The sequence below is a fragment of the Canis aureus genome, chromosome 30, assembly GCF_053574225.1.
Source record: "Canis aureus isolate CA01 chromosome 30, VMU_Caureus_v.1.0, whole genome shotgun sequence".
NCBI classification, from domain to species: Eukaryota; Metazoa; Chordata; class Mammalia; order Carnivora; family Canidae; genus Canis; species Canis aureus.
Window position 1 is genome coordinate 38121338 of NC_135640.1, and position 14040 is coordinate 38135377.

A 14040-nucleotide genomic window follows, 5' to 3' on the forward strand; every position below is an offset into this window, starting at 1 on the left:
AAACCAGAAAAATAGACCAATATGAGAGATAAGATTTTCTAAGGGCATATAAAACTCAGGAAGGATGGACTTACAAGACTGCCAATTCCTCTGTCTTGCTTCATCATAAAATTGACGCAATACAAGAAAGTCAATAACATCTGGCATATCATGATATCTAAAAAGAAATAAAAGATTGTTAAAACGCCCTGAGTAGCAGGTTATAGTCTAGAGCAGCAATGTTCAAAAGAAACAGCTGCATTTGTAATCCTCATTTTTCAACCAGCCATACTTAAAAAAATGGAAAAAGAAACTAGTAAAATTAATTTTAAGAGTGTATTTCATTTAGCCTTTTGTACCCTAAACACTGTTTCACCATGTTATCAATACAAAATAATAATGAGATATTTTACACATTCTTTTTCTTCATACCAAGGCTTCCAAACCTAGTGTTACATTTAACAGCACACTCAACTGAAACCCACCACATTTCAAGCACTCAAGAGCCACATGTGACTAAGGGCTACCATAATATACAACACGGGTTTAACAAGTTATTCATTTTAATATTTTCTCAAAAACAGGTCTCCACACATGTAAGTGGCATAGAGGAAGGTATAAAATAGGCCAATGCTTAATTGTTGCTACAACACATGATTTTTACTTCTAGTGGGCGCCCATCTACCAGAACCTCAACTCACACTGCATGCTGTCCCCAATGCTCTACTATGGACGCTGCAGCTATGAAAAAGTCATGCTCACCAGCAAGAGGAAAAATTTAAATTTAAATAATTCCACAAAAAAATAGTAACACATACCTAATAGAGAACGATTTGTCCATTAGTCTTCCAGTCGCAGGATCTATAAATGCTAGTTTGAGGCAACAGAGTGTAGGGGGCCCAACCTCATATCGTATTCCAACTATTTTGACCAATTCTTGATCCTTTAACGATATTTTAAAAGAATATGTGTTTAAAATGGTCAGAGTAGACCAATTCCTCAAAATTATAATTCTCTATATTGCTACATTTAAGTCAACTCAAAATTTAGGCTTCCAATTTGACATTAATTACAATCACTTTTGTTAACATTAATCTTCATGTCTTTTTTAGGATAGCCATTTAATACTGCTTCTAACGTACGGAATATACTCACTTTAGAAAATACACCACAAGTGTTAAGAAGGAACATATAGGTCATCAACCAGCTCAAATCTAAAGACAATTATGTGAATAACCCGAATTTCTTCCTGGCTCTGTGCTCTTCCTAGAGAAACACAATCCTGTATTGCGTGTTTCTGTGTAAGGACATCTCATCTAATATATGGATTGATTAGTGCTCTGAACTCCCAGCCAAAAGCAGTGTAACTCATGCCTAAACAAGTTTATCTAAGGCACATAGTTTCTCCGTAAAGCATATCATCACCTTGTGCTGAGAAGTACAACAGAGGACTTTGAGCACTAAACTTGACAGCTATTTTTAAACAGCAAGTCACCAACAAAAAAAAAGTAGAGATGTGAAAATTCTTTATTGTTGCAATCGGCAGTCGGCAAAAAGGACCCTCAGTTATGAGATCCTCAAGGACTCAAACAAGAAGGCATCACCTTGCTCAATCTCAGCTGGAAACATGCTGGTCAAGCAAATCAAATTTTTTGCTACTCTGTGCATGTTTGCAAATGACCAGAAAGCATCCTGAGCATTGATTCATTTTCCAAGTAGGAAAATTCACAAATAGGGAATCTGTAAATAATGAGGATCGACTGTATTCATACAGCTTGTAGGAAAATTCACAAGCAGAGCATCTGCAAGTAATAAGGATCAAATGTACCCAGAGACTCTGTAGTGAGAGAGATGTCCGTAAATCAGAGCAATCTCAAGAAAAAGTTCAAGAAGAAGAGCCATTAAATCGAAGGGGAGTTGCTAGCATAGCTATTTTTCATCTTCTAACAGTTACTCAAAGTATCAAAAAAAGGTATAAAAAATAAAATAAAAAATCAACTGCAATGCTATTCCACATTTTGATATATTTATTTTGGTTGACTACATAGGTCTGTAAATTTTTATTCTCATAACCACAAACAACAACATCTCACATCCCATTTTTCCTCTTCATAATTAAGTTATAAAAATTTAATAGTCATTCATTCAACAAATATTCTAAAAGCCTCAATTACACAATGGGCTCTACACAGTCAATTCTGCGAATGTACCATGATTTGATTCACTCAATATAGTAGGATATTTGGATTTTTTCTCATTTTTGGTTTTTATAAACTAAATTTTATAAACTAAATTTCATAATGATATGAAATTGCATCACTCATAAATTCACATGCATTTCAATTATTTCCTAAATTACTAGAAGTAAAATCACTGAATTAAAACATATAAATATTTTTTAGTTTCAGCTCCAATTATGAAGATAGCCTCCAGAAAGCCTGGGCTGTTTGCGTACCCTGTCACCACCGTGATTAACTGGTAACAAACCAAAACCTGTGCTACTTGCTGAAATGTGGCAGTTTCTTTCTTTCAATGTTATTTTAAAAAAAAGTTTATAAAACTGGTTAAGTACAGAAGAGCTCAAGCGTTCTCAGCAATCTAGTCTATTATGTATGGGTCCAACCATTTTTCCAATTTGTATTTCCTCTCCTGAAAAGCTGCACTTCTTTTGAAAATGTATCCTAGATATACACATTTTAAGATTAAGATATAAACTGCCAAGCTGCCTTCCTAAAAGACTCTTACACTCTTACAATTTTATGTGCCAGTCAGCAGCACACAAAGACTGCCCACTGACAAACGTCATCCTGCTGGATCTTAAGGCTTAGAAGGTGACACCAGAAATGTTTTAAAGTAGGAAATCAATGGAAAGATAGTAATGAAATGTCTCCAGTAGTTTATTTTTAATGGATTTATAAATATTTATACATGTGCTAAATGTTGAATGATTTAATAATACTATCATCTTACCCTAAGGTCCATTTTTCTCCATGGCTCTTTGTTAGGGTTCAGTTCATAAATGTTATTTCTTCTGACAGCCTCAATATAAGCTTCATGACCCTGTCGAAAATATATTACCTGCAAAATGTATACATTTAAAAATAAATTAAAACCTATGAATAAAACATTTCGTCTTATGGTCCATATTTGTGTTTTTAAATTTTATTACTCTCACCTCATCACCCATTTGAGGAACAAAAGGAGACTTCCGAAGGGTGGTGTCAGTTATCCAAACTGGAGGATGAAATTCATATAAATGTTCCATATTTGCAAGCTCCATTGGAGTCATCCTCCGCAAGTTCTGCCAAGGAGAAGAGAACAAAATTTAATACAACAGAAAGGGCATGCACACACTGTTTAATTGAAAAGCAAAAGAAATTTCACCGATGAGAATGACTATTTACGGGCAATATCACCTAATGATTTGTTTTTAAACAGCATACATATGTTGTTCCTTAACATACACAGTAACATGTATCACTTGTGAAAGTATTGTAGATTTACCTAGCACTTTTCTAGCATCTCCTGAATTTCTAATAGATTCTTTGTAACACTTTACATTCTATAGGAAGGAGTTAAGTTCCAACCTAAATCCTCCTCAACAGACTGACTGCTCTACCGAGACACCATTCTGAATATCACCATGGACTAATTTTCACAAGGAATCTCCTCTTGATTTGAAGTTTTAAGAGTGGTGATTTTAAAACATGACCACAAACTCTCTGATCCTCTTCCTCTCCTCTTCAAGAGGTGTAGGAGCCCACATCTCCTCCAATTTGAGTGTGGTTCTGGAATTGCTTCTAACAAATAGAATAAAAGCAAAGGGACAATGAGAGGCTTGAAGACTGGGCTGTCACACGCATTAGGGCTCACCCCTTGCTTACACGTCTGGACCACTTGTTCCATAGAAAATCAGCCACCATTGTCATTCAGACACCCAAGCAGCCCTACAGAGGGGCCCATTTGGTAAGGAACTGAGTCCACCAGCCAACTGCCCAATGAATAAGCTTCAAAGAGTATCAGCCAGCTCCAGTCAAACCTCAGACAACTGCCAACTCCAGCCACTGTGATTAACTGCAACCCTATGAGCCAAAAATCACCTAACGAATTAGTCCTCAAATTCCCAATCAATCAAAACAGGAATACATGTTTGTTGTTTTAAGCAGCTAAAAGTTTCAGCGTCATCTGTTACACAGCAATAGATAACAAGTACGAAGACGTGGCCTCTTTAAATCATGGCCACCACCTGCACGACATGATAAGGAATAGGGACAGCACAATTACAAGTGTGTGAATGTGCCAAATGAAACAGAACATGTCAGATGGATCTAGAAAACATGGTAGTAACAGATGGAACAAGAAGTGCCCTGAAATGCCTTAAGGCATATTTCTGCTGTTGAAATTAACAGGAGAAAATAAAGAGTTATGGGGGGATTCCGAGCAAAACAGAGCTTCCCCTTTAAGTGTCAAACTGGGGAAGGAGTTGGTGACAAGGCCACTGTGGGACAGCCTTGACAGAGAAGCCTTTATAATACAGTTTTTTGAAACATAAATTCACATTTTATATTTGAATCCTGATGACTTAACAGTGTTAACAATATAAAAGCTCAAATTTCCCAAAGATTTTTAATTTCTAAATATTAACAGAAACACCTTTATAAAAAGTGTAAATAGGGATCCCTGGGTGGCGCAGCAGTTTGGCGCCTGCCTTTGGCCCAGGGCGTGATCCTGGAGACCCGGGATCGAATCCCACGTCGGGCTCCCAGTGCATGGAGCCTGCTTCTCCCTCTGCCTGTGTCTCTGCCTCTCTCTCTCTGTGTGTGTGACTATCATTAATAAATAAATAAATAAATAAATAAATAAATAAATAAATAAATAAAATTTTAAGAAATATATTTAAAAAAAAGTGTAAATAGATGTTTTGTTGTTTTTTTTAAAAGATTTTCTTTATTTATAAGTAAATAAAGAGAGGCAGAGACACAGGCAGAGGGAGAAGCAGCCTTTTGTGGGACTCGATCCCAGGACCACAGGGTCACACCCTGAACTGAAGGCAGCAGCTCAACCAAGGAGTCAACCAGGTGCCCTGTAAATAGATGTTTTTAAAAATATACTTCTCTTACCTCTTTTTTAGGCTTATTTTCTTTTTTTCTCTTTCGCCTCCTTTTTGGAGGAGATAAATTCTCAGTAGACATCTCATCCTCTGAACTACTGCAAAAGCGAGTAACTCGCCGACGCGAAGATGTCCGTAAAGGCGGCTGCAGATTGATGCCTGCATCAGCAGTCCAATCAGAGTATCTAGATGATGAGTCACTGGGAAAAGAAAACAGTGTAAGTGTAAGGAACCAGAATCTAAGCCCTGATAGCAAATCTCACACAACCTTTAAGAAGAGAGTAAGAGGAGAGAAGGACGGATCCTGGGAAGACTTAAATTGAACAATCTGCCTTCAACATCAGTGAATACTGAAGACCAGAGATCATGAGAAAGACAATGGATATTAAGAGAGAATGTGAGCCTGAAGAATTTAAATATAATATAGAGGAGACCTCGTGGAAGACAACATTTAGAGCCAACCATGATTCCCTTTTAGAAGAGGTAGTGTAGCTATGAAAACAGGAGAGATCACGCAGAACCATAAGAGTAGGCCCTTCTTCCCACCCCAAGTGAGAGGTGGTTCAGGAACAGACTAGAAATGTTAACTGGAATGAAAAGCCTTCCATGAATACACAGAAGCCCAAGGAAAACAGCCACAACAAATAGAAAACTGAGTGGCCAGAGCTTCTTGCCAAGGGGGGAGACTGTCCCCGATACAATAGAAGACCTAAGAGAGGAACTGGTCCTAGCCCAACCACAGAAAACTACATCCAGAAAACAAGCCCCCTCCTCACTACTAGCAAATACAGGAAAGGATGACAAAGGGCTCTACTGGGTCATCAATGGCCAACCGCATACCTCTCAGGCTCAAAAAAACAAACAGTAACACACACATTCCCAAGAGCTGTTTATTATAAAAAGAGCTCTTTAGAAAAATTGTAAGAGCACCCATTTTGTATAATAAAATTCAAGAGAAGCTGAATTAAAAGACAGTAATTATAGAGATAGAAAGCAGAACAGTGGTTGCCAGGGGACGGGAATGTGAAGTGGACAATTACTGTTTAATGGGTATACAGTTTCAGCTTTGCATCGAGCACAGGACACTGGGTGTGCGACAATATGAATGTGCTTAACACTACTGAAATATATAGTTAACAGTGGTTAAGACAGTTTTATTATGTCTATTTCACAATTAAAAATGAACTTTTAAAATAATAAACAAGTGCTCTAAAAAAATCACTCCAGCTCCTAATCAAAATGGAATAAAAAAGGTCAAGAAAGGAAATAGAGAGTATAGTACAGTGGTCTAGACAAACACAGGACCAATGGGAACAAATAAAATACTCTGAGTCGTATTTGGCAGAGGCACCTTCCTATGGTGAAAGTTATGTTAGAAAAAGAGAGAAATATGTCCAGGTTTCTGGCCTGAGCATCTGCCAAAGTGAAGTTGACATTGATTTACCAAGAGGAAGAATGGATGTTAACATCTTGGTCCCATGATATTTGGATACCAAAGTTAAACAAAAGGTCAGAAGATGCAGTAACTAATAAATAATAAATATAATGACTGTCTTATGACAGATACTTTGAATACTACTCTATAAATGCAGCCCAAGACTAGACTGGTATTTTGCATACACACACCTGATGTCCTGCTGGTTCAAATGTTTACAGTCAAAAATATTCAAATTATTTTAAATAGAAATAGCTGTTAAACCAGTTTTCTTCTCCTTTTAAATTTATTAAAAACTCAGTTGATCCCATAGATGTGAGCTTTTACAACTTGAATGTCATTCATGTCCCACTCCATCCAAGCCTACGACTGAACCCCAGAGAAGCTGAGAACAAGGAAAAGAAGATACCTTGAACTCTCGCTGTCACTCTCACTTCTTCTATCACTCCTCCACTCTTCTTCTTCAGAGGAACAAGAGCCTTCACTCTGATCACAGGAAGTCTATTTGTTAGAGAAGGAAATAAAATTAAAATCCTGATCTGGGAGATTAAGCAGCACAAGTCAAGAAAATTCCACTTTGTCCTAATCATCTTAGGTCATCGGGCAAGAAAAAGAATTAGATGGACTTAAAAAGTGAATGTCTTTACTATATTTTTTCTTATCAAGGCGTTAAGGCACCACAGTCTACGACTTAACACTACTACTGTTAATACAGCCGGTTCTTGTCTGAGTGAAGCTCATAAAAAGTCAATGTAAATGTTCTCAGTGTTTTCTTGGACTTAGGCCATCGTATTAATAAGCCTGCAGTGGGATCTCAACATTCTACTCTCACACCCCATGACTGATGTTGCACATCTTTCCACCATATGATCACACCTGATTTTTAAACTGGATTTTTTGTTTTCTCATGAGTATTTTTTTTTTAATTTTTATTTATTTATGATAGCCACAGAGAGAGAGAGAGAGGCACAGAGACACAGGCAGAGGGAGAAGCAGGCTCCATGCACTGGGAGCCCGATGTGGGATTCGATCCCGGGTCTCCAGGATTGCGCCCTGGGCCAAAGGCAGGCGCCAAACCGCTGCGCCACCCAGGGATCCCTCTCATGAGTATTTTTTTAAGAATTCATGGTATGTTTTAAATACAAGTCCTTTATCAGATAGAAGCTCTACAAATATTTTTTCCGTCTATACGTTTGCCTTTCCTTTCTCTTAGCAATATCTTTCCCAGAGTAGATTTTAACTTCAATTAAGTCTAGCTTGTCGGGATCCCTGGGTGGTGCAGTGGTTTAGCGCCTGCCTTTGGCCCGGGGCGTGATCCTGGAGACCCGGGATCGAATCCCACGTCGGGCTCCCGGTGCATGGAGCCTGCTTCTCCCTCTGCCTATGTCTCTGCTTCTCTCTCTCTCTGTGTGACTATCATAAATAAATAAAAATTTTTAAAAAATTTTAAAAAAAAAGTCTAGCTTGTCACATTTTCCTTTAAGCACGTTTTTCGTGCTTTTGGTATTCTATCTAAAAAGTCACTGCCATACCCAAGGTCCCCTATATTTTAATTTCTTCTGGAAATTTTAGTTTTGTGTTTTTATATATTTTTTAAGATTTTATTTATTCATAAGAGACAGAGACAGAGAGAGAGAGAGACAGAGAGACAGAGGGAGGCAGAGACTCAGGCAGAGGGAGAAGCAGGCCCCATGCAGGGAGCCTGGTGTGGGACTCGATCCAGGTCTCCAGGATCACGCCCTGGGCTGAAGGCAGCGCTAGACCGCTGAGCCACCTGGGCTGCCCTAGTTTTGTGTTTTATATTAAGTTTATGATCCATTTTGAGTTAATTTTTGTAAAAAAAAAAAAATCTGTGTCTAGATTTTTTTTTTTTTAACATGGGGATATCTAGTCACTCCAACACCATTTGTTGGAAAAAACTATGCTTTATCCATTGAGTTGTCTTTATTCTTTTGTCAAACACTACTTGACTGTGTATGTCTTAGTCTATTTCTTGATTTCCCTATTCTGTTCCATTGATCTATTGTCCAGGCTTTCACCAAAACCATACTGTCTTAAAAACTACAGATTTATACTAATTCTTAATGTCAGATAGTGTCAGTACTCCAACTACATTCTTCAGTATCCTGTTAGCTATTCTGGGTCTTTTTCCTCTCCAAATAAACTTTAGAATCACTCTGCCAACAGCCACAGAATTAACTTGGGATTTTGACTGCAATGGTGTTGAATCTACAGATGAAGCTGGGAAAAACTGACATCTTAACAACATACAGAAACAGAGCTCTCTCATTCATTGTTTATGGAAATGCAAAATATAATATGGCCACTTGGGATGAGTCTGGAAGTTTCTTACAAAGCTGTACATAGCTTTATCATATGATCCAATAAATATGCTCCTTGGTATTTACCCAAATGCATTAAAAAAAATAATGTCTACACAAAACCTGCACATGGAAGTTTATTCAGCTTTATTCATAAAACTCTCAAAACTTAAAAGCAGTCAACATGTCATTCAGTAGGTGAATGAATAACATGTGGTAAATACAGACAATGGAATATTCAGTTCTAAAACTACATGAAAACATCAAGCCATAAAAAGTTGTAGGAAACCTAAGTATTACTATAAAGTAGCCAATCTGAAAAGGCTACATACTGTATAATCCAACATATGGCACTCTGGAAAAGTCTATGGAAACAGTAAAAAAGATCAGTAGTTGCCAGTGACTTAGGAGGAAGGAGAGAAAAATGATTAAATATAGCCCAGTGGGGGTTTAGGGCAGTGAAACTGTCCTGTCTGGGACTCTTACTGTAGATCATGCTTATGTCAAAACCCACGGAATTATACAACACACAGTGATCCCTAATGTAAACTAGACAATACAGTTCACCAGCAGCAGCAAATGTACCACACTAATTCAAGGTGTTACTAATAGGAGAAAAGAATATATACAGAAGATGTTACCAATAGGGAATAGAGTATATGGGAATTCTCTGTATTCACTGTAAACCTAAAACTGCTCCAAAACAATCTTTTGGTTTTTTGTTTTGTTTTGTTTGAGGCCAATAAAGGAAAGAGAAGGAAACAAACAACTCTTTGATTTCCATAGCGCTAATGGTTGCAATCTATTTAAGTTCTGGTCACGGATCCCAGACAGGTACTTTTAAACTGAGACAAGACCATTTCCTTTAACAGTATTTACATTAGGAGGTTTGAAGGGATGCCTGGGTGGCTCAGTGGCTGAGCGTCTGCCTTTAGCTCAGGCCATGATCCCGAGGTCCTGGGATCAAGTTCCACACTGGGCTCCCTCCAAGGAGCCTGCTTCTCCCTCTCCCTCTGCCTCTGTCTCTCATTCATTCATTCATAATAAACAAATAATCTTTAAAATACATACATACATAAGGAGGTTTGATAATGGATAATGAAAATATCAGTGAGAACCCAAACTCAGAAAGACAAAATTTCAAATTAATATCTACTTTTGGGGGTATGTGGGTGACTCAGTCAGTTAAGCGTCTACCTTCAGCTCAGGGTCCTGGGATTGAGCACTGTCTCAGGTTCTCTGCTCAGCAGGGAGACTGCTTCTCTCTCTCACTCTCCCTCCCCACCTCAAATAAATAAGTAAAATCTTTTTTTAAAAATCTACTTTTGTTTACTTTATTTGAACAGGCAAAATGTAAAGTCAACATATTCTAAAAACTGGGGATCCCTGGTTGGCTCAGCGGTTTAGCACCTGCCTTCAGTCTAGGGTGTGATCCTGGAGTCCCGGGATCGAGTCCCACATCGGGCTCCCTATATGGAGCCTGTTTCTCCCTCTGCCTGTGTCTCTGCCCCTCTCTCTCCCTCTGTGTCTCTCGTGAATAAATAAAAATTTTTTAAAGGGGGGCGGGGGGATCCTTTGGTGGCTCAGCAGTTTGGTGCCTGCCTTTGGTCTCGGCCGTGGTCCTGGAGTCCCGGGATCAAGTCCTGGGATCGAGTCCCACGTCGGGCTCCTTGTATGGAGCCTGCTTCTCCCTCTGCCTATTGTCTCTGCCTCTCTCTGTGTGTCTCTCATGAATAAATAAAATCTTAAAAAAAAAAATTCTAAAAACCATTTCTCAAAATGTGAGCCCAATGCTCTTCCAGGAGTATAGATTCCTAGGTCTAGAATAACAGAACTACTAAATAGGTGTCTGCTTCTCTCACTCAATACTTTTTTAAATTACAATAATAAACTCTTAAAAGCTACTACCTAGAAGCCTTGCACCCTATGAATGTCTTATATGTATTATCCCAATTCTCCAAACATCTCTGCTAACAGAGGTAGAAAACAAAACTAATGACACTAAGTTTCAGAGATTTCTGCTTTTTTTTTTTTTAATTTTTTTTTTTTTTTTTAATTTATCATAGTCACAGATTGAGAGAGAAAGAGAGAGAGGCAGAGACATAGGCAGAGGGAGAAGCAGGCTCCATGCACCGGGAGCCCAACGTGGGATTCGATCCCGGGTCTCCAGGATCACGCCCTGGGCCAAAGGCAGGCGCTAAACCACTGCGCCACCCAGGGATCCCCAGAGACTTCTGCTTTAACTTGCCTATCTCTAACTTGCTACTTTCAAGTAGCATGCATCTACTTGAAACTTTGAGCTACCCTTTTTTTTTTAAAACATTTTATTTATTCATTCGTGAGAGAGAGACAGAGAGAGGCAAAGACATTGGCAGAGGGAGAAACAAGCTCCCCTTGGAGAGCCCGATGTGGGATTCAATCCCAGATCCCAGGATCATGCCCTAAGCCGAAGGCAGACATTCAACCACTGAGCCACCCAGGTGTCCCTTTGAGCCACTTTTCTGTAAAAAAAAAATTTTTTTTAAAGTCCCTAAAATTACACAAGCTTCAAACTCCACAAAACTCAGATCCACCCTGCCTATGAGTTTTGTATTGTCTCCCAAATTCCTACCTATACATTACTAGCTCTTCATCTATAGGGACACCCAAGGTTAAGAAAAGTAAAGTAACATGCTTGAGGTCACAGGAAGGTAAGTGCAGGAACCAGAATTAGAAATCTGGTTAACTAGGAAGCCCTTAAGATTTTTCTACCATTACTGCTTTCCAAATCAAAATGGAATGGAACCAACATGCATATACACAACACCCCTATCTCTATCCTGCTGCACCCCCCCCCCAACCACGCACACACACCATCTCCACCCACACCCTCCCTTACTGCAACAACACAGGTGAATGAATTCATACCACTGGAGATAAAACCAATTACCAAACCACAAAATTATGATTTATTTTTAAAGATCAAATGGATTTATCATTCTACCTTATCTAGGTTTGCATTAGTTTAAAAAGTTCCCCATTACTTAAAAACATACCAAATTAACAGATACAAAGAGAAAAATCATATGATTGAAACCAGTGAGGATTTAAAAAGGAAAAAAATCTATAATCAATCCTGATATTTCAAAAAGAACATAAGCATTAGTTGATAACCCCTTGGCAAAAGATGTATACTATAGACACCTAAAATAAAGCATATTACTTAATGTGAAAATGGTGACACATGTCCACCAAAAGGAATATGGACCACCACCTCCATTACTATTCAACACTGTGCGGGAAGCACAGAGTGATGCAATGTGATATATCAATGAGAGGTACAAAAATTAGGAGTAAAACTAAGTATCTGAATAAGGAGAAAGTATTCAAAAAATCTGAGAGAATTCAATGATAAAATTAACTCAAAAATTCAGTAACGTAGCAGGAGGTGTAAAAAATTAAATCTACTGAAATCAGTAGCCTTCATCCATGCCAAGTAATATCCACTTAGAGGCCATAATGGCAGAAAACACTCAGCACCTTATAAACTACAGATAAATAACTCGTATCCCTAGTATATAAAGAACTTTTAAAAATTAAGGCAGGGGGGTGTGCCTGGGTGGCTCAGTCAGTTAAGAGTTCAACTCTTGACTCTTGATTCTTAGGTCACAGTCTCAGAGTTGTGAGATTGAGCCTCGCATCAGGTTCAACCCTGGGCAAGGAACCTGCTTAAGATTCGCTCTCTCCCTCTCCTTCTGCCCCTCCCCCACAAAAAAAGAAAAAAATTAAGGCAGGGATATGGGGGATGAGGCCAAAAACATGACAGAGAAATGACCAAAAAACATACACAGTCCATAAAGATGGAAGAAAAAAAAAAACACTGAATACATGAAAAGATGTTCAACAATTTCACACATATGAGAAAGTAAAAATAAAACTACTCCGTGAAATAAACCAAAACCAAAAGGATAAATATCGCATGACTTCACTTCCAGGAGTCCCTAGAATAGCAAAGTTACAGAGATAGAAAGTAGAAGAGGGATGGAGAGGGGATTAGGGAGCCAGTGTTTGATGAGTACAGACTGTCTGTTGGGGATGAAGAGAGAGTGCCAGAAACATACAGTGGTGACGGCTACACACATTGTAGGTATAGTTAATGCCAATGAACCATATGCAGAAAAACAGTCAAAATGATAGATCTTGTTGTATATACTTTATCACACTAAAAGAACAGCCAAAATATATATAAAAATATATATATATATACTACAGACACCATCTCTCACCCATTAAATTGGCAAAAATTATCAAGTGTAACACACACTGTTGGCTAATAGTAGAGAAATACGCACTCCCAGGCACCACTGGGAGGAATGCCAAGTTGGAATCCTCCTTCAGCAGGAATTCTTTTATCACTATGTCATACAACTTATGGGTATCTAACTTTGGACCCTGCAATCCCACTCCCAGGAACAGACTCCCAAATTACATCTCCGACAGCACAAAACTACATACACAGACAAAACCCTGTGGCGTTACTTATAATGACAACCCTGGAAATGTCCTAAACACCCGTAAGTAAGAGGTTAAATAAACTGTTACAAGCCCACAATTACATATGATGCAACTCTTTAAAAACCACAGAGAAGATATTTAAGAACTGATAGGGAGTGAGTTCAAGAATATTTCAAGTGAAAAAAGGGCAAAAGAGCATCTATAGTATGCTCTTATCTTGTGTACAAAAGGAAAAACAATAAAATATATACAAGTATCTGATGAAAGTATAAAGAAAAAACACAGGAAGCATAAACCAGAAACCATTGAGGATGGGTGGGAACACTTATCATAATTACCCTACTATTAAAAAAAGGTTAAAATATGCTCAATTCACTCTAAGAAGAAAATCATGCAAAAACAGTCTTATTACATAAAATCAGTTACACTAAAGCTAGTGATAATAGCAGCTAGCATCACTGGATATTAGGCATTGTTTTAAACACTATATTTATAATCAAGTGAGTTCTCACATCTCTGAGGAATATATGCTATACCACTGACTGCTTTCACAGATCTGGCCAGAGACACAAAAAGGTTAAACAACTTGTCCAAGTGCAAAAATTTAGATTTAATCTCAAACCCTATGTCAGCTACTACTTTAATGCTTTGTAACAGAATTAAATGAATTCTCGGTCCATCCACATGGAACATTTCAAACC

General features: G+C 38.1%; 1 protein-coding gene across 2 annotated transcripts in view; it reads right to left on the reverse strand.

Moving 5' to 3' along the window:
• BRWD1 (bromodomain and WD repeat domain containing 1) overlaps positions 1-14040 on the reverse strand; it is a 120243-nt gene that overhangs the window by 41415 nt on the left and 64788 nt on the right. For both annotated transcript variants that reach the window (XM_077879221.1, XM_077879220.1), the window contains exons 22-27: positions 6934-7025; positions 5100-5289; positions 3155-3280; positions 2950-3057; positions 798-922; positions 75-157 (exon numbers count right to left, since the gene is read on the reverse strand). In XM_077879221.1, the coding sequence (XP_077735347.1) occupies positions 75-157; positions 798-922; positions 2950-3057; positions 3155-3280; positions 5100-5289; positions 6934-7025 (724 nt within the window). The remainder of the gene's footprint in view (positions 1-74; positions 158-797; positions 923-2949; positions 3058-3154; positions 3281-5099; positions 5290-6933; positions 7026-14040) is intronic.